This window comes from Impatiens glandulifera, chromosome 9, assembly GCF_907164915.1.
Source record: "Impatiens glandulifera chromosome 9, dImpGla2.1, whole genome shotgun sequence".
NCBI classification, from domain to species: domain Eukaryota; kingdom Viridiplantae; phylum Streptophyta; class Magnoliopsida; order Ericales; family Balsaminaceae; genus Impatiens; species Impatiens glandulifera.
In genome coordinates this window covers 29,242,141-29,267,533 of record NC_061870.1, presented here as the reverse complement: position 1 = coordinate 29,267,533, position 25,393 = coordinate 29,242,141, and the positions used below count along the sequence as shown (strand labels likewise).

The window sequence follows — 25,393 nt, the reverse complement described above, 5'->3', positions numbered from 1 at the left end:
CATTTTTCACAGAGCTTCTACGGCAACCTAAGCAAGATCGCAACTCAATTACATTATGCAGAATCTAATTGTCTTCGAGATTTTGGTGTAGGTTAACAAATTATTCGGCATCTAAGACTAAAATGAAACAGAGGATACTTAGCAAACCAAATTGATCTGAACTATTTAATCAATGGATCGTGAACTTACTCTAACTAGGACAAGAGCTCTGCTAGAATTTCTACAACTTCTACAGTAAGTGACATTTACATGGTAACTGTGAAGCAATGAGAAAATCCGAAACCGAACTGAGAAGCAGACAAACTATCGAAACGCCAGATGAACTAGAACGGAGAATCAGAAAATCTAATACGCAGAATACACTTACGTGAACATTCAAAAGGGATATGCAGCCAAAAACAAAAGTAGAAGAATCATCCAGGCTCCATCTCCGTACGCTGCATGCTTACGCCCCCAAACGGAACACGGGAGAAAGAGAAAGAGAAAGTAACGAATCTTGTGAGAAAAGTTATATGTAACTGAAAGAATTCAGATATAACTAACAAGAAGATAGAAAAATTATAGACCGTATATAAAAATATTAAAAATCCACTTTTTTTTTTTTTTATATGAAGTTGTAATTTTATGAATAGAATATAACCAAGGTCATAAGACATAAATTGCAACAGCTTCAGTTTCAACTAAAAAATCATATAAATTTCTAATATGATACATTTTTTTTACCATTCAAACTAAACAAGGTTCAGTTGATGTGAATCAACTATCACTCTAAAAAAAATCAACAAAGTGACATTATTGGAATTATTGTAAGGATAGACATTCATGAATAAGAGGAGCCCAAAATCAAATCTCGAAGGCAAAATTCAAAATTTAATAAAATAGTTGAAAACTTTTAAAATTCATAAAAGTATTTTAACTTAACCTCGGAGTTAATTCTCCTGTCATGTTTATATTCTTTTCTTATTTACGTGTTCATTTCTTTTGTATACAAATAAATTAAGAATTTAGCTAGTTTATATAAATTTGACTCTTTAACCTCATTTTATCCGACTCAATCAATCCTATAAACTTCAATTTTTCCATGGGAGATTTGTTTTCCCAAGATGCCAAATTTGTTAATTGACTATTACAAACTCTACTTGGTAATCCTAATAAAATACTATAAATGGAGGTAATAATATATCTTTTCAAGATTAATATACATTAGTTAATTACAAATAGTAGAATAACCTTCATTCAATCCAGGGGAAATATTATAATTTGACATCTATTCCAAACATATAAACTTTTGTAAACTATTTACAATTTTTACTCTAATAGATAGATATCAATGAAAATAAACTTTTAAAAAAACAATTACCATATAGGCAAAGACATTATATTATGCATAAAAATAAGGCAAAGACTAACTTGAAATAGGATCAAAATTGTTAAGAGTAGAGATATTTCAAACACTTGTTACCCATCCAATCTATAGATGTTTTGTATTAAAACAAGAAATAGAATTTGAGAAAAATAATCAAAAGGGAGTCCAGAACAACATGATAGCACAAAAGTTTGTTGATTGTTCAGGTAATTTGAGATCTCTGTGCTCAGGCATTTTTGGCTTCATCAATCTTTTTCTTCCTATTCTTCAAGAGACCAACATTAGCCTGCTTTCTCTTGTTGCCAATCTGCATGTCAAGAAACAAGGTTCACCAACAAAACACTTAAACAAATAGAATGAAAGAGAAAAAAAAAACATCGAATAAATATATAGAATTCCCAATTGATATCACCTATTAGGAAAATCGTCTAGTCAAACTAATCATGAACCAAATATATTTAGCAGGTACTCATACCAAACCAGCACAAAAAATCCAACTAAAGCTAGGCCATTCCACCTCCACCAATAAAACAAATTTAAGAGCTAATTTGTAAGGATAAGACAAGAAAATTACCATCATGGCTTCATAAAGCTTCCTCTTCTTACGAGACATCACAACTGTAGAAAGGCTAGAAGAATCCTCTGCAACTTGTTGATCGGGTAGAGGTTCTTGTTCCTCCATGTCATTATCATCAATATTTGAAGTTGAAGAGGGCACCACACCTTCAAGTTCCTTCTTCAGCTCATCATGGTACTGCTTCTCCAGGACCATCATCTGTGTACAACAAGCCATGTTTTGAGACATGAGATCGAGTAACCAATAACATCCAAGAAAACAATAAGTGTATTTCGAATGGAACTTTACCTTCCGCTTTTTCTCAGTGGCTTCAAAAGCTTCTGTCCTATCAATGATACCTTCCGCCAGTAAATTTTGTGGGTCATCCACATCTTCTTTACCCATACCTGGCATTGGAAGAACTTCTCTTCTTGCAGCAGCCTGTAGGCGTTTTATAGTATCTGCATACTCAGGAACATAACCTTCTGCCTCATTGTCAATGAAAGGAGACAAGTGTGGGGGTGGAACCCTGCCATTAACAAATATAGGGTATACACTAAATAAGCAATGCATCTTGTCACCCAACTATAGATGTCTATATAAACATGATTAAAATGGCCACAAACCACAGCAAGTACCAGAAATACATCTAAAGAATTTAAAAAGGAAAATACACGTACTTCCCAACCAGATACTCCTCAACTGGCAATATAATTCTCGAATTAATACAATCAAACACCCATTGAGGCTGAATATACTCTCTTGAAAGGAACCTGCGCCCCTGTGTTGGCCTGTCAACAACCTGCATAAATGAACAAAGCCAGTCAGCAAACGGATTCTTCAATCAACTCTTTACAAAAGTAAAAAAATCAGTTGAAGCAACGATATCACTTCTATGATTTACAAGAAACAGGCCCCTTGAGAAATTGAAATCATGTGTACAACAGGCTATCAGCAACCCGAGTCAATATTCAAGAATTAACAATTCCAAGCCTAAAACCACTTACAGTACATGAAAAATCAATACACACAACCAAAGTTCATCAAAGATTATGTGTAGAATATGCAACAATAACTTGTACATCTTATACTTATGCCTCCATACACCACATACAAAACAAGGCTTTGATGGGTAATGGGAGGAGTGTTGATTTAAACATGTTTGTACCTAAATAAATCAATCAAAAACAAATAATTAACTCTCACAATTTTAAATTTCCTTAAAAGTTTATTAATGCTGGCATTGATATGAATTATAAAACTCAAGATAGACAGACAATTTTCATCTTCATCACATACAAATATAGAAAAAGAAGTTAAAAACATTGAAAATTGGGGTTCTTGTTTCTATACTTTAAATCATATGATCAACAGACATAGAAGCAGACCTGATGAGTAATACTCTGGTCAGATTCAGTGAATGGAGCACCTTCTCCTTCCCAGGACACCACACCACCAAAAGCAGGTATGACAAAGAGCATTGATTCTCTTGGTACCTGAAAATAGGTAAGAATTATATATAGTTAAGAAACAAAAGGATGGATAAGAAACGTAGCTCTTCAAATATATTTAAACTTTTACAGCAAATTATTGGTGTGGTTTCAAATTCAAAAAAAAAAACAATGGAGTCACTTTATGCTTGGAAAAAAGATTAAAAAAACAAGTTTTTGACCTATGGATTGGAAATAAAATATTTTTTGTACATAACTAGCCTTACCTCACGACTGAGGAAGAACTTGACATTCTTAAAGAGATTCTTGCACTCTTTAGTGTCTTCGTCATCATCATCCTCTGTCTGATCTCCGCCAACCAGGTTCATCAATGCACCAGGTACATTGGAAGGAAGGTGGTGCTGAAGCTGTGCCATCCTAAGTTCAGACTCAGTCTCTGTCCCCTTTTTCCTGGATTCATCTTCAGATACTGATGAGCTGAGATCTTGAGATTCTGGCATCAGGCCCTTAGAACTGACATCAATGTACCTTGATAAAGCATAAAGATCTGTGGAGTTTGGAATGAAATTAATCATCAGTGAACATAAAAATACTTCAATGAAGTCGGACCAAGTATAAAGAAATAAATGTATTTCTGATAAAATAGCAGCATCAGGGTAGGTTTATATCAATCAGTATACAAGATAAATACCTGCTGCTAAAGCTTCTAGCCGAGGATCGAGGATGGGCGGGTAACTAACATTTACTGAATGATAAAGTCTGAAATTTATGAAAGCAAGAAGAGTCTGCATCCACAATGAAATAATTGTAAAAAAGAAGATGATCAGATAAAAGGACAATCCAATGATATTTATAGGCGCAAAAATCAACATAACAAGGTATTGCAACAAAAATCACCCCACTGCTTGGGTTATATTTTATAAAATCAAGAAAGTAACATTTATTTCTGTGGAATACTGTGGAGGCATACTTTTTCAAATAAAAGAAAGGTATCCTTAGTTTTAGAAATTTTAGGCAAAAATTATAATCTTCAAATTTATTGGCTATAAATACCCAATATACTAAGTTTCAACATAAACATTTTATTGAAGTGGCTCTCAGTTAACCTCATAAAATTCCAAAAAGGTGAGCATGACTTTGTAATCCACAACCCCATCCTCAGGTAAGACTTGCTGCAAAGCATGAGGTGTTAGCCAGGTGATCTTTTGTCCCTTGACATCAGCCTGATAAGATAAATAAGAAAGATGTCAAAAGCCATTCAGAATTTACTTGTGAATGTAGTGCTACTTTTATAAAACAGAGAAAATAGCCATGCCTGGTAATATATGCCTTTGACAGATATGAATGTTTTTCGCAACTTATGAGTGCGAGATATGTAGGCCTGCCATTCGTGACTCAACCTAGTGAAGAGTAAGATTTTCCATGCAAGAACCAAAACATAATTAGAAAGGACATCATATAAAATCACTACACATTCAAAAAGAAAATCAATAAGCCACGTTCATCTGGTCATTTTACATAAACAAATGAAATACCAACCTTCTACAATTATGAATTCGCTTCACTTCAATTTTCTGCCTTTCCACAGCAGGCAATGAAGCAAAAAGGTGTACCATGGTAAGACAGTCATCAAGGTCTCTTAAAGCATCAATGAACTTAGGGTACCTGAATTCAAAAAAGATGAATATTAACTAAGACTATAAGATATTATGACAATGAATTACATTACCACCACAAAAGTAATCAACTAACCTCTCTCTGATTAGCATATCTAGTGTGTAAGTAGGTTTTCTGGTGAGCAAACGTTCTGCGAGATCTTTGTTCTTCTTGAACAATGCTTTTTTAACCTTCCTGTCATATGCTCGCATATCTCGGAACTTCTCAAGTAAAGGTTCGTGTTTAAGGAACACAATATCCTTCATGTGGTAGTATGTCTGATGATTTCCCTTGACCTTCTTCTTTGGTTCCCTTGGAAAGACACCTTTTAGGATGCATAGTCTCCTGTAAATTAAAGTACATATAGCAATGAGTCTTTCAGATCTTTATCAAGTCCCAACAATGTCACTAACTAGAGTCATTTTTCTCCTTTTAGTCTTTATTTGTTCTTATTTTTTTAACTAGGGTTTAAACCATATAAAAAGTTAGCTCATCATACTACCTAGATGACCCGACATCAAAGTGTTTTCAGACCTATTGGAACTTGAGACCTACCTCTAAAATCTAAACCCTATCAAATTTAGTTATTATGGGTGTCACTAATTGGAGTAATAAAACAATAATAGCTTCAAATAGGCCTTATTAACAGCCTAATATGTCAGTTTGTTTTAACATATGTAATGAAACAGATGATACAGATACACCTGGAAATTTTCGCAAACTAAGTAAAGAAATTGCATAAAATCAATTATACTAAGATGTAGGTATAAAGTGGATGAGAGATAGAAGGGAACCTGAAATTAGATAGGGTGACCTGAAGATACTTAACAGCCAGGGATCTGGTGATATATCTTGCAGCGTTCCCTTCTTTCTTCTTACCCTGGAAGAGATAGAAGCAAAATATGTTATACAAATGGAACAATTACATGTCGAAGAAGTACACAATATCAAGCTTACCGGTGGCCTGTAATGCTTCGGCATGGCTAAGGTAGAGAGAATTAGTCAAATAGAAAATATGAAGACTGACAGAAACTATGCGTGAATCTAAGGATATCTTCTTCCTGTGGAGAAGTAGGTTTAGATGGAGTTCAAGAGGAAGGAGATAAGGGTTTATGGCCGAACTTCTTCCTCTGAAAGAAGAGGCTCAAAAATTTGCAGTCTCTCAACTTAACTTATAATCGGGTCTTTTAGGGTTAGACTTAAGGCCTGTATGATTTGAAATATTTTTAATCGGGCCCTTAGAGCTAGTTTGATTATTTGGGATTTTTAGTTTATTTTTTACAAATTTATTTATATCACATTATTATTATTTTAATTATTTATCATTTAATTCATTTATATTTATATTTAAATAATTTATTTTATAAAAAATCTAAATAATTTTTTTTATAAAACAATATTTTTTCAAAAAATATTTATAAAACTAAAAAATACAAGATGATACAAGTTTTAAGAATAAGATATTTAAGTTTATATAAATTAAATAGCATAAACATCAAATATATCACTCTTAAAATATATTATATATTTATATTTTTACTATTTAAATGTCATATTCAGCATAAATCTTTAATTTTAGTTAATTTTCATCTTAGACTTTTGTATCAAATCAAATTGATATATAATTATTAATTTTAATTTATTTGGATAGATGAATCTATTTTTTATTAACTAAATTTGTTTTTTATTTTATAAATTAAATATTTTTTACAGTTTTAATATAAAGAAACAATTTTTTATTTTAATTTTAATTTTAATTTTCTTATAAATATTTTACAAAATTTTAACTATCAAAGTTATTATTTGGTACAAAGTTCATAATACATTAAAATAAATTTGATTTTAAGTGTAAAATAAAATAGTACAATAATACTAAAAATTTGAATAAGAGATATATATTTAATCAATAAAACACTATAATTTTTAGATATTTTTTATTTTTAAAATTTTATTATATAATATTTGTGTTGTGATTCTCATTAAGCGTGTATGTAATTTAGCAAAATCTTAATTAAACACAATGAATCATAAAGTATCATAACTTGTGTTATAACTATGTTGAGTTGTCTCGTTCCAATCAATTATATAACTATATTTTAAAATTATGATTAAATTTTAATTATTATTTTATGTATAATGTATTTTATTTTAATATTAATAGAGGATGCAATATGAAAATATGGGTATAATATGAAAAATGAATATGAAAGCTGGGTATATCTTTTGAATAATAGATGCCTACTTTTTGAAATATTATTATGATTTATTTTATTTTATTATTTTTATTTATTTATTTAATATATGAACCTAGCCACTATTTTTTATTTTTGAAATATATTGCCTGTGGCGACTCAGATTATCTCATTCTTGTTGCTGGTTAAAGTTGGAAGATTAAGGGATTTGAAATAAAAAGGCACCACAGAGAAGATGCTAGTGCCATTTTCCCTTGATTTTAGGAAGAAGATTGAATCGGCAGTGCCCGAGTCTGTGCAGATGACATCGCCATGGCGAATTTGATTGTAATTCTGTCTAACTCTCTCTATATATAAGTTCTTCTTTCTCAACAGTCCACACTAATTTCTCTTTTGGTTTCAGTTGATGTAGAACCTGATTCTAGCTGAGGAGAAGCACATACCGAGTTGGGTTTCATGTGTAAAGTAATAACTCTCTTTTCTTATTCTAGAATTTCATTTGTAAGATAAGTAATTAGTAGAAGCAGACCTATAGATCCTTCATCTTGTATGCTATGTACATAGGCCCTATTGCTAAACATGATACATTGAATCAGGCATAATTGAGTCCAGATTTAATGTGATATCCCAATGCATGACATTTTAATTTCCCCAACTTAGGTGTTTTTGAAGCTCCAAACTCCAGTGGAACATAAGTAGAATTGTCATTATTGTTTTAACATTCACCTATTTATTTATTTCTTTGCTTTCCCTTGGTCATCTCCATTGTACAGATAAATGAGTTCTGCAGGTATTGAAGTTCAAAGTTCATTTCACTTGTCAATAGTCTGAATATTGATATTGAGTTAGTATAGTAGTGTAAATAGGATGCAATGTAATCAATGAGATATTAAATGAGGAATAAGAATAGTAGTTACAGTCTGTTCTCTCATCTCCTGCGCTAATTAGTCTCATCTTGATCTTATTCAAAGCATCTAGAGTACTCGAAGATGATGTTTACGAGTTACCCATATGATTCTTTTACTTATTCTTTCATAGTGTTAGAGATGTGTACATTTGACTATGTTTTTGTGTTTTGCTTCTAGAGGGTTGTAAATGGACAATAAAAGTGATGAATATGTCATATGTTTATCACCCCAAGTTACATTTGATTCCATGATTTAAATATTTAAATTTGTATGTGAGCCTTATGGATAACTGTAATTTAATATTTAATTTGTATGTATGTAGGCATTATAGATAAGTGTAATTTTGGGGGAAACGGAAAACCTAAGTATAACCAATATCTAACTGATACAATCCCAAAATTTGAGACCCACTGGTACATGTTTTGAAGGCATTATAGACTAACTTTGTGCCTACTACTCTATATTGGGATCTACTAACTAATAAACCATAGTTTGAGACTTCTTTTAAATATCTATATAGGGATGTTAAGTTGTCTCTAATCCTTCATCCTTGCTTTTTTTTTGGGGGGGGACAAATCAACTTCATTTAGAAACATCTTTTGGGATGTGGATCCAAATTGGATCACAAATTTGGGCTTGCAACAAATTTAAGAATGTATTAGTTGGTTTTCATCTGAATCTCAATGCATATACCTATAGTTATAGAAAGACAACTTTTATAAATCGTTTTATTAAAGAACATCGAAGTACATCATTTATTCTCGATGCTATTTTTATTTAAAATACTCTCATTGACTTTCTAAGAAGTGCAATCACCCTCTGTGAGCAACTTGGTGGTCTTGTGCAGGATCCCCTTGGAGTTGTGCTATTCTTGCATTCACCTTGCAATGCATGTTTTGAAGCCAATCCTTCAACATTGTAACTTCCTCATCACTGAGATCTTTCAGTGGGCGCTCCAAAATTGATTTCCCTTGACGTTCTTCACGTTTCTTAGCTAGACGTTTTCCCCTTTTCACCTCCTTATTTTGGAGGTTTATCAGCTCGTTGAGCTTCTGAGTCTTACTCACGATAGAGGATGCTAACACCGGGCTAATGAAGGAAAGACTGATCAAAGAGAACAAGTTCAATTGGCGTCTGCGGACATTGTCATTGGATCTAGGGCTGCTGGGGGATTCCATGGCTGCGACGGAGCACTCGAAAGAAGGAACTTTGCAAATTTGGCGTGGTTTCTTCTATGAGTATGAGCTCTATTTATAGTTTAAAACATAAATTTTGGTGAAGCGTTTAATTTATTTAGTTTTTCTCCATTCGAATCTGTCGTCAAATTTTGATTATTTGTGCCTAATTTAGTTTCCAAATTGCATTTATTTTCATGATGAAGATTTTATAACCATTAATTAATATGTAATAGTAATAGTATTATACAATTTTAAGTAATTGTAAACTTTGTGTAATTGAAGACATGTGAGTTATTAGTATGGTTAGTGGAAAAATAGTTCTACAATTGTTATGAATGTTGATAATTAAGAATATCTCATTTAAATTAAAAAAAAAAATGGTTTCACACAAATATTTGAAAATTAAACTTAAACTTATAAAAGACCCTTACAAAATATTTTTATTAAGAGATGTTTGGTTTAATCTATATATTTATCTTAACATTTTATCAGCAATCTACTTATTTGATATGGATTAATTGAGTTTGTTAATTTATTTGAGATTATTTATAAATAAACCATACTCTCAATGAAAAGCATATTTTCAACTATATCATTCATATGAACCTCTTTTCAAAATTTACTAATTGAAATAAACCACCAAATAAGTTTGATATTTTTTTTCAAAAATTATGTTTCCAAATAATCCAGTATCAAACGAGGGTAAAGGTGATTTATCTAGATTATTTACCATTTTTGAATAATATTTTAAATATTAAAAAAATGGTATTTTGGTAGTTTATTAATAACTTTTAATTATTCCTTACAAAATGTGTGTGTTCAGATATTGATTTTGAATTAAATTAAAATAAATTATATAATAAAATTTCGGTAATAAAATAATAACTTCTTAATATAAACACTTTTTATCTTAATTTAAAATATACATATATTAATAATTTTTTGACTTTTTTTTCTCTATGACTAATTTTAATTTTTTATTTTATTTGGAAGGATTCTTATTAACCATTTAATTTGTGTTTATGTTGATTTAATATTTGTTATCTTAATTTTATTTATATCCATTCCATATTTTATCATATTACTTTCTCAATTCTTTATAATTCTTTGACCACCCAAAATTATATTAATATTTTAATTTTTAGACAGAATGTGTAATCTTATTAAAATATTTAAATAATTTACATATTTTTTAATTATAGAAAATATTAAACTTCTTATATTATATGTTAAAGATACATAATTTGATTTAACATTACATCCAACTTTTTGATAATAAAAATCCCATAAATATAGAACTTTCTTTCTTTCCTTCCTTTTTTTATATATAAAAGGTGGATATATATGGATTTTTTTATGTATATAAAAGATGTGAAATTTAACTAGTCATGAGAATAAATGTTACATACGATTATAGTTAAAAGAAAATAACATTACTATAGTTATTTACAATTTCCCTTAAATGTATTTATTATTCATATTTTCTCTCTTTAGTTTATTGATAAATTAATATTTTATTTGTTTATCTAATATATCCAAAAAAAAAAAAAGTATATATATATATATATATATATATATTATATATAGTCATATTATATTATTCATACATTGTTTTATTATTTATAACCATTTAATGAAGTTTTTAGTATAATTTAAATCTGAAATATTTATTTTTTAGGTTCATTCTTTCCAATAAAATAAAAATTATTATATTCAAATAAAAAATAAATTTTAAAATAATTATACTCTTATTTTTAAACAAAATAAATCTAAATATTATATAATACTAACCAAATTTTAATAATTTATTTATATCTCTTCCCACATCAATCAATTAAACTGACAAATATTATATATATATATATATATATATATATATAATTTTAAAACATATATTTATTATATAACTATATATTTCAAATTGTAACCCGATAAATTTTATCATGAAAAAATTTAACATATTTTAAAATCGATTTGCGTAAAACATTATTCTAAACAAAATTATAAAAATATGTTCTCATATCTTGAAATGATAAATTTTTGATCAAATTTCAAATATTTTTTTAGATTTAAAATAATAAGTTAAAATTTGATTAAAAAATTGTATTTAAATTAATTAAAAATAATTAATTTAAAATTTATTTATTTGATAAAAGTCGCCAATTAATTTTTTTTTAAATCAATAAAATTATGCGTCTACAAACATACTTTTGACCGGAGTCTCTTTTTAGTTCGATGTTTATTAATATTCGGAAAAAGACTTTGCGCTATATCTTCCGTGTCTGTTTAAAACGGTGTCTAATTTATAAAGTATTGACTTTAAAAAAAATGGTATTATTATTTTATTTAATTAAATATTCTCCAGATCCTAGCTAAACATTCACGTATTTTTTTTATTTAAAATTATAAAAATAATATTTTAATGTTAGTACTTGAGGTTGATGTCGACCATTACTAAGAAAATTACCTGAAAAATATCAATTTTAGAGTATTAGGATTTAAAAATAATTTCCAAATAGGTCCTTGTCGAAATATTTTTTATGAAAATATTCTAAAAGTATTTTTAGTCATTTTATATATTTTTTTTTTATTTTAAAAAATAGTTTGGGTTATCGAAATCATAAAAATAATTTTTGAAAATTTAAAATTCAAACAAAACAGGCCCTAGGAATGGTCCTCTCAGTCCTAGGTGCGATTTCTTCGGTCCTAGGCTAAAACTCTCAGTCCTAGGTCTAGGTCCATCAGTCGGGGTGTGGGAACTCTCGGTCGGGTGCAAGAATTATCGGTCGGGCGTAAAATTCCTCGGTCGGGCGTAAAATTCCTCGGTCGGGGCTCAAGGAATTGTTCGATCATAGGTTAACCTTGGGGTAACTTTTCTCGGTCCTAGGTGTGAGATGTTGTCGGTCTAGGGTTATCCTTGGGTTAATTTTTCTCGGTCCTAGGTGCAAAGGAATCTCGGTCCCAAGTTAGACCTGGGCTATATTTATTGGTCTTCAAGAACATCAAACTACATGTTAGATGATTTCGATTGAGGCCCTGATCCTTTGATCCAAGGGCACGAGAAGCTTCATATGGTCCCAAGGATCATTTATAGCATCATCCTGAGGTATCATTCGATCGGGATGATGTCTCATTCAACCTAAACAGTTTTGAAGTAAAAAATTGGGTTTTTGGTTTTAAAGTTTTAATGAAGTGGAAAGAGCTTACCAATAACTTCATTATGTTTCATATGGTTGAATGAAACTAAAATATGAACACTGACTGCTCGTTTTAATCAATTCAAAAATATAAATTTTATTTTTATAAAAAATAGTTTTTGATCAAACATGAACGAGATGGGATGGCTTGGAATTGGTTCAAATATGTTCTCAATATCTTTATAAACATGTTGGACAACTTTCTGGGTTGCTATTTTTGAGCAATAACTTAATAATAGAAACTCGATTTTGAAAATTTTCAAAATTAAACTTATAGGTTTCTGATTTAAGTTGATTGATTCAGTTTTGTTTCAACATAAAACTTATAAATTATCATAAAATAGTTTTTTAATCAATAAATCATATAATCAAACAGTATATGAAACTAACAAAACTGAAATATAAAATTTCAATTCAAACTTGTAACTCGAATTATAATGTGATTGAAAGCTTACTTGGAGTTGGAGAACACTTCTACTCTTATATAAGCTTCCTGAATGCCTGAATCAAATCCTTATAGCCTTACACGAACTTTTCAAAATTTCCGAAAAGCATATAACGACGAATTTATTTTTTAGAATGATTGAGGGCTTGAGAGTGGATCTTTTGCCTTCAGTTTTCCTAGAGGATGCTATTTATAGTCTACCAATGTTGGTTCGTCGACCAAGTGGATCGGATTGAGTCAAAAGGCCATTGATGATCTTTTGTTTGATCTTCGGTCAATTGCTGGAATAGGCCATGATGGTGTCTGAAGGTGTAGAGGAAATGATCACCGAAGTAGGGTGATCATTTCACAGTTTTAACGAAGTCAAAAGGTGGAAAAACGACAAAGTTCTATTTTTTTTAAAACAAAGATGGAAGCTTGTTATTATTTGGTTCGTCGTCGCAAGGAAGAAGACAAATCAAGAAAAACAACGTCGTTTGGGGCGAAAATCGAACATCTGACGTTTCATCCGCGTTCCGTTGGCGTTTGGGGCGTTTTGTTGCGTTCAGGCTAATTGCGTTGAGACACGCGTTAGTTGATCCGGTGCTTCGCGAGCGCGCATCTCCTTCGTTGCAGCGGGTGACGCGAATGGCTCTCGTGTGTTGGAGGCGTCCCAGTGCTAATCCAATGGTTATAGGTATGCTGCAATAAACCTTCTAATTTCAGTGGTAACAGATCACACTCCATTTTCAACCTAAGGGCTTATTTGAAATTGATTTTTCTTTAATCCATTTGACTTAATTTTTTATCTATAAAATATATAAATTATTTTTAATAAATATGACATTTATTTTGCCAATTTATATATATATTATTTTTAGGGTTTAATAAATAATTTATTTGGGATAAAATGGATACAATATTTATCATAAATTATTTATTTTAATCCTCTTTGATTTTTTTAAACTAATTTGAGATTATTATTTTTTATTTCCGTTGGCCATTATTTTAGTTAATTGAGATTTAATTATTACAATAATTAATCTCATTAAATTATTATAATAATTAATATCACTTAATTATTTAATCATGTTTACAATAATTAATCTCACCTAATTATTTAATCATGTTTTAGCCTTATTTTAAGTATTTTGATTTTATTTATTTAAAATAATTATTTTAAGATTTATAAATTGAGTAACTAAAATTTTAGTGTTTACATAAATATATTTATTATAATATGTGTTGTAATAATTATTGTTGACATTTTTTGGTTTTACAAAGCTTGAATGTCAAGTTAATAATGTATTTTTTTTTTAATTATAATATTAGTTTTAATATTGTAATATATAATAAGTTAAAGATATAAGTTATGGCTCAACAAAAAAAAACTACATATACTTCTATTTTCTTAAAAAAAAAATAAAAAATAAAAAAAAATAAAATAAAATAAAAATAAAATAAAAATTTACTTACTTTTTTTAATTTTAAAAAAAATGCAAAACATACCATTATCCATTTATTTTATTTATATATTTTTTTTCCGTTATTTTTTAAACTTACTCCAATTTTGTTTAAGGTAATGGTTTTATATATAGTGTAATTTTATAATTTTCAATCTCACTATTTTTAATTGTAATTAGGGGTGTTCAACCGGCCGGTTAACCGGTTAACCAGTTAAAAGGTTCCGGTTAATACCGGTTTTGGCTTTTATTTTACAAACCAGTTAACTGGTCGTTAATGGTATCGATTTTATCGGTTCTCGTTCTACCGGTTTTGGTCGATTCTGGCCGGTTAACCGGGTTTAACCAGGAACCGATAATTCAATTTTTTTAAATTAAGTAATAAATTTATAAAATATATTTTTTAAATTATTGTTTGTACTCTCCTATTATACTATTCTTCATCCATTTTTTTGTCTCTATTATATTATATTATTATTATAATATAATATAAATATATTATATTTTAATAATATATTTTATTGATATATTTAGGAATATGTTATAATATATAATTTTATTGTAACAATATAATATATTTTATAGCTATTCAGTTAGGTTTTATATGTTCCTTGAGAAAATTCAAAATCATTATGTCGATTAGTCTTCGACCAACCAAGTATAAGCGAATATGATAGAATCCCTTCTCAATCGATAGAACGAGAAGTAAAATTGGTAAATTATAATTTATAACTTTGATTTTAGGTGTTTTCGTATTAGACGTGTTGTAGAGAAAGTTAAAACATAAAGTGAAGGTTGAACTTTGAAGACATCAAATTTTAATTTGCTTAACTATTTTGATTTTGTTAATTTATAATTCCTAAAAACAATTTTATATATTTTAATGAAATTATTTCAATTTTTTAAATTTATTTTTGTAAAATTTTATATAGATTATAATGTTTTTTTAAAAATGATTCTATAAAAATTATTTATAAAATAACTAATACAAATTATAAAATATAAAAATATATAATTAAATTATTACCGGTTTACCGGTTAAACCGTTAGAAAAATAAGGAAACCGAAAACCGAACCGTTTAACCGGTAAAAAACCGATTAACTGGAACCGCTAGAACCGATTAACAAATAAACCGTTAAAATGAAACCTGTTAACTATCGGTTCGGTTGGGTTACCGGTTTTCCGGTTTTTTTGCACCGCCCTAATTGTAATTTAAAATTTGATTTCTTTTATGTTTTTCAAACAAAATAATTTATTATTTTATAATTTAAAACACAATTAACGTTTTCAATCAATATTTTATTTTTTAATTTATGATGTTAAAATATATAACCACTATCTTCATTTACTTATTTACTTAGTTAACATTTTGAATTGATATATATTTATTTTAATTTAAGAAGTTAACATGTTCAATCATTATTTTAATTTTGAATTTAGTAAGTTAAAATGTCGAATCAATTATTTTTTAATTTATGAAGTTAACATGTCAAATTGGTATTTTTTTTTAATAAAAATTTAAACTTAAGCAAATCTAATAATACTACATAGGGTGTTCATCGATTCGATTTTTGGGTTATTCGAGTTTTTAGTTCGGACTATTTTGAATTTTTAATTTTTTAGCCAATTCGAAAACTGAACTAAATTCAAATAAATTTTAATAATATCGAACCTAGTTTGAATTTTTTTTTTCAAATCTTTTAATAATAATATATATATAAATATTAAATTATATATAATTAAAATAAATAATAAAAAATCATTATTTTTTTCTTCTCCGTTCCAACTCGAAAATCAAATAACTGTATTTGAATTCGAATAAATATAAAATTCAATTCGAAAACAAACAAAAATTAAATTCAATTTAAATTCAATTTATTTAAATTCGGTGAATTTGAATAGCCAATATTAACTCTAACTCCTAATTGTATACCACCTAAATTTAGTTTTTAATTTAACCTAAAATATTATGATACTCTATTACATATGATATCATATTTGCTAAAATATAAAAGAATAAAACACAAATAATATTTTATAAATTTTGAATGTACAAGGATAACATTATTTATCACATAATGACATGATTTTAATTTAGTTATAACTTTATAATTCTTAAACATCACTTGTCATCTTACTTTGTTAACTATTTTTTTTTAGTTACACATTTAATTAAATAAGTTAATTTAACAATTATTTTTAAATAATATATCAAACAAGTCACTTAATATCATCTAATAACAAAGTTTTCAATTTAATTTATTTTATTATCACAAGTAGGGATGACAATGGGACGGTTCGGGACGGATAATGCATTTATCATCCCCGCTCCGTTTCAATTTCGTGGATTTTTTTAATACCATCCACGCCCCGTTCAGTTTTTTTTTTCGATTTTGGGGAATCCCGTGGGACACCGTTAATAATATTTTTTTAAAAATAAATAAAAATTATAAAATAAAATTATATAAACGAATTTTTTAATATAATATATATTGTAATATATTAAAATTTTATATTATTATAAAAAAATAACATTACTATTCTTACAAAATATAGTGAATAAATAAATATATAGGTGATTTAATATATTTAATTATGTTTATAGTGTTCAGAGCTGAAACAGGGTGAAATCGGGACGGGTCGAGTCGGGGCGGGGGACACAAATATCATTTCTGCCCCATTCCCGTTCGGTTTTGGGGAAAAACCGTCCCAAACCGGACAATTCAATTCGGTTTTTGAGGGACGATTTTAAATTGCCATCCTTAAATACAAATCACATAATAAAAAATAAAATAATGGAAGAAATAAATTAAAATTAATATTTCTTTCTATTATTGTTTATTTTATTTTTTTAAAAAATTCAATCATAATCAAAAGATTATTTTATTCACTAAAATATTAAAATAGTTTATACGGTTGAATATTAAAATAATTTATACTGTTTAATATTTTTATAATTATATATTTATACCTTTTAAACTTTTTTACTCAAAAAAACTCACATATTCAAAATCAACATCATCAATATTTTTTAAATAATTACATTATCCAAAAAAATCTCTGAAAAAGATTTAATAGGTCACTTAATATGTTTTTTGGTTAAGAACATCTGCTTAAGCTAGTTAATTAAAAATATTAAAATTTAAAATATAAAACTATATTATATTCAAAATAATTAAAATCTTTGATTTCCTAGACTTTGAAAGTACTAAAATTAGGAGAGATTGAAGAGTGGGAAATTGTGATATAATCAAGATCCCATATTTAATATTCTTAAAATTTCAATAGTTTGAGTTGTAAAAATATAATAATTTAAATATTTTTTTCTTTTATATATATATATATATATATATATATATATATATATATATGTGAAAATACTTTAAAGTAATAAAAATAGAGGGAAAGAAAAAGAGATTGTTTATTAATTTAAAAATAAATAAAAGAGGGAAAAATCAAAATAGATAAATCCCGCCAATACGACTAACCCGCGCGCCAAAAGAGCAGGACAAATATTCACTGACAGCTAAAACCTTCATCTTTTCGTCGCTTCATCTCTCTCTCTCTCTACATCGTTGCTCAAATCCTCTTCTTGATCCTCTCTGACAGCATATTCGTTTCGACCATGGAAAGTCCAATCGATCGATCCTTTTTTCAGGACATCAAATCCAGAGAACTGAGTGGATTCCGAGGTACGTTTCTCCTAATTAAGCTTTGAAAATCACCCCTCATGTTATAGATTTGTAAACCGAATGTTTATCTCTACGATTTCAGTTCGCAAACGACCGTATTTGGAGGGTAAATCAACATATTTCACCGAAGTTGGAGCCGTCGCAGTCGAACATGACGGCAATGACTCACCACCGATGGCGCTGTCTTTCTGCAAGGTAAAAACACTTATCCGATTGGTTTAACTACGTTTCCTTTGTTATATGCTCATGAATCTATTAATTCGCAACTTCTATTTTCACAGACTAGCAAGAACGCTCATGTTATTGCTGTGGCTGACGAAGATGGGTTTCTCAGTTTGTATAATACTCGACAGAAGCTTCATCCTCTATCCACTTCTGGAGAGAATACTAGTATGTTTTACTTATATTTCTTTACCAATTAATCTGATTAGTCTCCCATGTAGTTTCTTAAATCATTCACATTTTCCAGGTAAAGCTAGGGTATCCGAGTGGAATGCCCATGAAAATGCCATATTTGATGTATCCTGGATCAAGGTATCCATAACGCAGCTAATGATTTTATTTTAAAGTACAATCATGTTTATATTATGGTAGAACTAAAGTATTAACCAATCATTGATTTATGACCTAGTTATGCATCGTTTTCTTTTATCTGAACTCTTAATATCATTTCATCTTGTACTTTATGCAGGAAGATTCCCACATTCTAACTGCATCTGGCGATCAAACTGTAAGTTGTCATGGCAATTAGAGTACTGACATGAAATTTAGCCCAACAATCCAGTTGTTGTTTGGTTCATGTTATATCTATTTTCCCTAACTCGAATTTATCATTTCTATACTTGAAGGTTAAGGTATGGGACGCACAAGAAAAGAAATGCACTGGAATATTAATGGGGCATACAGGAAGTGTGAAATCTGTCTGTCCTCATCCAATAAACTCAGGTATGCTATATGCCTTTTCATGTAGCCACATGTTCTTGACTTTTATTTGTCATCACAAGCATACAAACAGTCTGTTTTGACAAAAGGAATTGCTTTGCATTCATAGATTTAATTGCCTCTGGTTCACGAGATGGGTCCTTTGCACTTTGGGATTTGAGGTGCTCCACTACCCTAGGGAAGATGTAAGTTATGCATTTCCTTTGTTTCAGTGTGTGCGTGTGTGTGTTTTAAAAAGACTATGAAACAAGTATATTTCAACTATAATTAACATAACAGTGTTGTGCTTCCTCACAAAATATGCCTAAATATTCATATGCAATACCTTCCATTCTTAAAATATCAAAGTCCTAGTTATCACTAGTTCACTACTATGTTTACTTAGTTACACTTTCATGCTTCTAAACATTAAAGCTCCAATACTTATAATTTTCAGTTCAGTTGCTGCTGTCCAGAAGGCCCATGTTTTGTCACACAGAAAACAAACCAAGCCGGGCAAGGTCTGTCTACAGTACTAATTACTAGTGTGGCAAATCATTAACTTCATTCAGTTTAATGTTCCTAAAACACTTACATGTCTTCAATTTTATTTTAAAAAAATGGTCATGAAAGCTAAAACCCACTAGGTTGTGGTCATTAGCTTAGTGCTCTAGACCTAAAATAGCCTTTTACATGACTTCAATTCCTGAAAGTGGTTTTATTTTCAGGCTGCTTCAATGAGCGTGACATCAGTTCTATACCTCAAAGATGGGATCACAATGGCCACTGCTGGAGCAGTGAACAGGTGTGTTTTACACTTCTTTGTAATGCTTCATAAGCTTACAATTAGTTCGACATGTATAGATTTATTTAATACTCTAAAGTTAGCTGCCATTTGTTATTAACATTCTCTATAATCGGCTGTCTTCATTCTTTACCAGTGTCATAAAGTTTTGGGATGTCAGAAATTTAAAATCTCCGGTGCTTCAGGCTTGTCCTCATCTTCAGTCATCAATTGAGAAGGTTGGTAGGGATAAGAAACTTCATCAATTGCTTGTTGAACTGCCAGATCTGCAGAAATCATATTGCACAAAATTTAATTACCAGCTCATTTCTTTTCTTTTTATTCAGGATAAATTACATGGCATTTCTAGTCTGTCTCAAGATATAAATGGGGTATTTATTTCAGCATCTTGCATGGACAACAGGTACCTTACATTCTTTCATTAATATGTATCTGTCATCTTTCATAAAAATAAGCACAACCCATGGACAGCGTCAGCAAATATGATTAATATATCTGGAGTAAATAATTTTTGTTTTTGCCAGAATATACCTCTACAATGTGCTTAATCTCAATAAAGGTCCAGTAAAAACTTTCTCAGGCTGCCGCATAGAGTCATTTTTTGTGAAGGCATGTTCTCCTAATCAGTTTACATTATTTTATATTTTACATTTGACAATATGATGGACTTAAACACTGATATGTTTTGTTCTTCATCATAATATTTTGCAGTCTGCAATAAGTCCTGATGCTGCTCATATACTTGCTGGTTCAAGCGATGGAAATGCCTACATATGGCAGGTAATAACACAAACGTAGACAAAAACTATAAGGAATCTTGATGAATGACTATTGTGGACACTGATTTTCACCTTCAAATTTAGGTGAATAAAAGTGAAGAAGATCCTATGATTCTCAAAGGTCATGATGGAGAGGTTACAGCAGTAAATTGGTAAATATTAAAACACTTACAGCATATGGTTACACCTATTCTTTGGTTACCCTTTACAAGCTTGTGCTTTTATTCTTATGTAGGAGTGATTCTGAAGTTGGAAAGATTGCAACTTCTTCAGATGATTTCACAGTAAGATACTTTGTAGTAATAAAGTAATGTGATTACTTAAAAAGAAGGGGTGTATTTTTTATGTTTAAAACCTGCATTTATGTAGGTTCGAGTTTGGAATTTGGAGACCAGCTGCTACTCAAATACAAGATCACCATCCTCCATCAGAAGGAGAGTTATGGGTCCTTCAACCATGGAATGCAAGAAACTGTTTAAGGATGATGAACCTGTAACACCAGCAAAGGATCCTAAAACTCGTCCAACCGATGGAATAGAAGAGCAAGTGGATTCATCCAAAGCCACAAGCATTTTGATGACTCCTCAACCCCAAGAGAAAATGGATTCATCATCGTGTATGGATTTGAAAGAAGAATTCAACCTTAAGACTCCTGAAGCTACTATTAAGAGCCCATCTTCTGTTCTGACTACTCCTTTATCATTGAAAAGGACTATACGAGATTACTTCACTACTGCATAACATTCTTGGTTCAGATTTATGAAAGACTAGATTACTTCACTGTGGTGGCCTGACATTCTTGGTTTCAGATTTATGATACTAGTAGATTACTTCACTGGTGCCTGACATTATTTGTTGTTCTCATCTTTAAAATTTTGCAGTTTTTTTTATCAGTTGTAAATAGTACCCAAATTGTGCTGTTTGAATGCATCTTATATATATAATATATATATATATACTGATAATGTATCACTAATCTTTGAATTATCCACAGTTGAAATTCACCCAGATTCTTACAATTTAACCTCTATTGACTATGATTTTCATCATTGTGAATGAGTTCGATTAAGTGTATGTGTGTAAAATGGTCTGATTATGTCCTTATCTCAGTCAACTTGTTTCAACTAACCTTTGGTTTACAAATCAAAGAAAGGATTGAATTATAGTATTAGCAAAGAAATTATTGAACTAAGATCTTCATCCAAATCCGAATGAGAACCACATAAATTATCTACCAGTGATTTTTTATATTTTATAAAATGGACAAAAATGACAGATGTAAATTACGGAAGCTAGCTAGTGTTGGGTCGATCGAGGAGTTCACTATTAAATATATAGCCTTTGCTCACTAACCTGCTGATTAAACTAAATGTGCGTATATATATTTGACCATTAGCAAGACTTGATTGATCCTTAATTATTGAAATTTACTTTGAATTTTGGATTGATTGGTAAATATTATTGAATTATTTTACAACTTTATTAGAATCTGTTGCATGGCCACATGTTGACTTTATCTTATAAGACCAATATTTATTTCATCGTGGATGGGAATATCTATCTATGATCTATCTATCTATCGTATATAATTATATGTATGCATTATTGGATTGATAGATAGAGATATTATAAGATCATGTGGCCATGGTTCAAATTCAAAATATGGGACCGGGTCGGGTTCAAAATCCAAGAAATATATATATAATATATTCACGTACGTACAAATATATGAATATATATGATGATGAGTGAGTATATAGAAGAAGAGGAGGAGGATTGCATGATCTAAATAAGCGTACAACTACAGATTGCATTTATCAGTTGTATGTCCGACAAAGGGCAATTAAATCCAAGTTGTCGACATGTCGGCGAAGGACATGCTACTAGTCATCTCATGACTAGTAATTTTGAAAAAAAATGAAAATACTTTTTGTTTAGAGAGGGACAGCGGACATTTATACTTTGAAAAATCTTTGAAATTAAAACTGGCAAACAGCGACGTTTATACTTTATCCCTGTTCATGTGTCCAGTTGCAATAATGGAGAGGAATAGTGAAAAGGTATGATTCTGTACTGCTTTGCTAGTAAAAGAGAGTCTCGTTCACTGCATGTACGCATCAACACCATCTATTTTTAATCATAAACAGATTACAACCGATATTAATCATCACCTCCTCCTGCCTAACTCAATCCAACCCCCTTTTTCAGATTCTATATTTTCTTTCTTTTTTACTTCTATCGGTCTACCGGTTATTTTAATAATCTTGTTTTTGTTCCCTGGCTATAATTATAGGCATAATTATAGGCATGACAATGAATATCCAATAAATGTAAATATCCTATTGCGGAGTTTGGTTTTTTAAATCGGGTTTTGATGCAGCGTGCGTGGTTATGCGAAAGTTGCAGCATCCGAAAAACACTAGGCAATCGTCGAAATCTGACACTTGCGAGATATTTTCGGATGCTGCAACTTTCGCATAAACGCCTCTTCGACTCGCACCGCATCAGGTTTGAGCTGTCGGGCATAGGTATGGGATGGCAACGGGTACCCTACCCGTCGGGGAGTGAAGTACCCATCCTTGAACCCGATTTTTATTTTATTACTCATCACTGACCTCGAACCCGACGGGTATATCTATTTGTATCCCCATCCTTGATTTGTCGGGTACCCCATTACCCGATTAAAATATGAACTTTTATTTATTATTTTCTAAATATACTAAATATTAAAAATACATATAAAAATATTACTTACTTGTATAGTTATATTGTAGAAGTTGAACAATATACCTACACGAACTTCAACAAAATTAGAGAAAATGTTGAAATAAAATAGAGATAAAAGATGTTAATCTTGAAAATAATAAATCAATAGAGAGTGAAATTTTTTGTTATAAAAGAAAAGAAGATTAAGAGTCATGAGAATATAAATTAAATTAATTATGGCGTGGGGAGTGGGTGGTTGAGTGTTGGTATAACTAATTAATTAATATATTTATTATAAATTTATAATGATGGTATTAATTTGAAATTTGAAAAGTCAATTTAATTTTTAATATATATATTTAATATTAATATTTCGAATATCGGGCATCGGGTTTGAGTTTTACACACTCCTTATCCCCAAATCCGATCGGTAATCATTTTCAGTCCCATTTTCGACCCCGATCCCGATTTAAAATACCCGAACTCGAACCCGATTATCTGGTACCCAAGAATATCAGGTATACGAGTACCCATTGCCATCCCTAGTCGAGCACACGTAAGAGAGAATGTATCAACAGGGGATTATGGATAGAGAATACGAATCTCAAACCCAATATTCAATATTAAAAATAAAAATTATTTTTTATATTAAAACTTAATCACGTCATTTCAAATGATTCATCGTTATAAAATCGTCATAAATATATATTTAGTATGCTCTTATCCACTCTACACTTTAACTTTATTTTATTAATATTCTTAGAATAGTCAAAGTCTAGTTTTTTTTTTCTCTCTTCACTATTTTTAATTTTTAATTTTTTTTTTCAATAACAAAATATTATTTTCAGTCATTACTCTCTCTCTATTCAATTTTCTTCAACCTTGATTTTACATTATTATTTTTAAAATGTAGACCATAAGTATGTAGGTAATAATATTTTTATTTGTTTTTTAATATTTTGATATTACTATTTTTAAAATTATTTATTAAAGTTATGATTTTTTTCTTCAATCTTTATTATTTTATAAGTGTTTAATCGGGTAATGGAGCACGCGTCGAGGATTGAGTATTAGACGAATTGTGAATGAAGATAAAAATAGAGATGTCCGTCGAGGTCGGAATCAGATAGTAATGTAATTAATCGGACTTGGGGATAGATACTTAATTACCCGACGGATAAGGTATACGTTGTCATCCCTAGGTATACATTCAAAAAAACAATTTTTTATTTATTAAAAAACTTAAAGTGTAATAATATATATAATAATATAATATATTTTTAATAATAAAATAAATGTATTTAATATTTTGATTAATGATTAAATGATGGGATCAAAATGATATTTAAAATAATTCAATTATAAAATTTCAAATAATATTAAACTAAATAACTACAAATTAACCCTTGTTGTATGTTAAATTTACGGGGGTTAGAGCGGATCAGCTAACCATATATTTACTCTTCGAGAATTAATATTTCTTATGGAATAAATTTGAATTTCTGACATTTTTCCGTCATGTGCATTTAATTTATAACTGGTCTAATTAATCAAATACATTATCATGTAACGAATTGAACCACATGACGTGAACAGATCAATAATTAATATTGAACTGACTGATGTTATCCTCTTATGCTTAACCTTTCTTGCCCAACTGGTCTATTTAATATTAATATTTGATTTTTTATACACACATTATTATTGCTTCTTCACTTTTTTTTCTTTTTATAATATTTAATAAAATTAAGATTGTGTTCGATAATTATGACATGCATATAAATTATAGAATTAGACATTTCAATGTAATTATTAATGTTTAGTTCTTGAAATGGAGGATTGTTTTTTGGAAAAAAAAACATTCATTAGAACAATTTTACATGAAGAGTGTATGTCTGGGGTGAAAACAACCAAAGTAGCTGGAAAAAATAGTTCTTGAAATAAAGAATTACAATTGAAATTAAAAGTGTAATGGAAAATAATATGGAATTGTGATTAGAAATAGAAATTTATTATTTGAATGCATCTTATTGTGTTTGATTATTTAAAAATGGTTCATCCTACTTACTAATTAACTATGAGTTCTTTAGAAGATTTT

At 29.3% G+C, this 25,393-nt stretch overlaps 2 protein-coding genes and 1 long non-coding RNA gene across 3 annotated transcripts; 2 read left to right on the top strand and 1 right to left on the bottom strand.

Annotated features, from left to right (window-relative positions):
- Nucleotides 1-1,399: 1,399 nt before the first annotated feature.
- LOC124914533 (pescadillo homolog) lies at nt 1,400-6,176 on the bottom strand. Its single transcript, XM_047455108.1, has 13 exons — nt 5,987-6,176; nt 5,824-5,909; nt 5,126-5,374; nt 4,913-5,038; nt 4,689-4,773; nt 4,480-4,596; nt 4,065-4,158; nt 3,640-3,920; nt 3,311-3,418; nt 2,603-2,724; nt 2,232-2,451; nt 1,941-2,141; nt 1,400-1,673 (listed from the first exon to the last, which is right to left on the bottom strand). Exons 1-13 carry the CDS (start codon nt 6,008-6,010, stop codon nt 1,593-1,595), a joined length of 1,794 nt encoding a protein of 597 aa, XP_047311064.1. The 5' UTR covers nt 6,011-6,176; the 3' UTR covers nt 1,400-1,592.
- Nucleotides 6,177-7,372: 1,196 nt separating this feature from the next.
- Nucleotides 7,373-7,980, top strand: LOC124916661. The gene is made up of 2 exons (XR_007096901.1): nt 7,373-7,548; nt 7,625-7,980. It is a non-coding gene; the product is annotated as an uncharacterized LOC124916661 (long non-coding RNA).
- A 9,938-nt stretch (nt 7,981-17,918) lies between these two features.
- On the top strand, nt 17,919-21,586 carry LOC124915186 (denticleless protein homolog). Its single transcript, XM_047455857.1, has 16 exons — nt 17,919-18,084; nt 18,167-18,279; nt 18,366-18,474; nt 18,554-18,618; nt 18,776-18,814; nt 18,933-19,029; nt 19,136-19,211; nt 19,463-19,526; nt 19,734-19,810; nt 19,947-20,028; nt 20,137-20,213; nt 20,335-20,419; nt 20,522-20,590; nt 20,674-20,741; nt 20,825-20,873; nt 20,959-21,586. The coding sequence occupies exons 1-16, from the start codon at nt 18,018-18,020 to the stop codon at nt 21,328-21,330; spliced, it is 1,509 nt and encodes a 502-aa protein (XP_047311813.1). The 5' UTR covers nt 17,919-18,017; the 3' UTR covers nt 21,331-21,586.
- The last annotated feature ends 3,807 nt before the right edge of the window (nt 21,587-25,393 follow it).

Bases quoted from the DNA above. Each gene is read 5' to 3' on its own strand.
- LOC124914533 (XM_047455108.1), bottom strand. From the start codon at position 6,010: ATGCCGAAGCATTACAGGCCACCG. The intron at 5,375-5,823 runs GTTCCCTTCTAT...TTTAATTTACAG, and splicing joins GTCACCCTATCTAATTTCAG to GAGACTATGCATCCTAAAAG. The intron at 1,674-1,940 runs GTAATTTTCTTG...CTTGACATGCAG, and splicing joins AGCTTTATGAAGCCATGATG to ATTGGCAACAAGAGAAAGCA.
- LOC124915186 (XM_047455857.1), top strand. From the start codon at position 18,018: ATGGAAAGTCCAATCGATCGATCCTTTTTTCAGGACATCAAATCCAGA. The intron at 20,029-20,136 runs GTTGGTAGGGAT...CTTTTTATTCAG, and splicing joins TTCAGTCATCAATTGAGAAG to GATAAATTACATGGCATTTC. The intron at 20,420-20,521 runs GCATGTTCTCCT...AATATTTTGCAG, and splicing joins TAGAGTCATTTTTTGTGAAG to TCTGCAATAAGTCCTGATGC.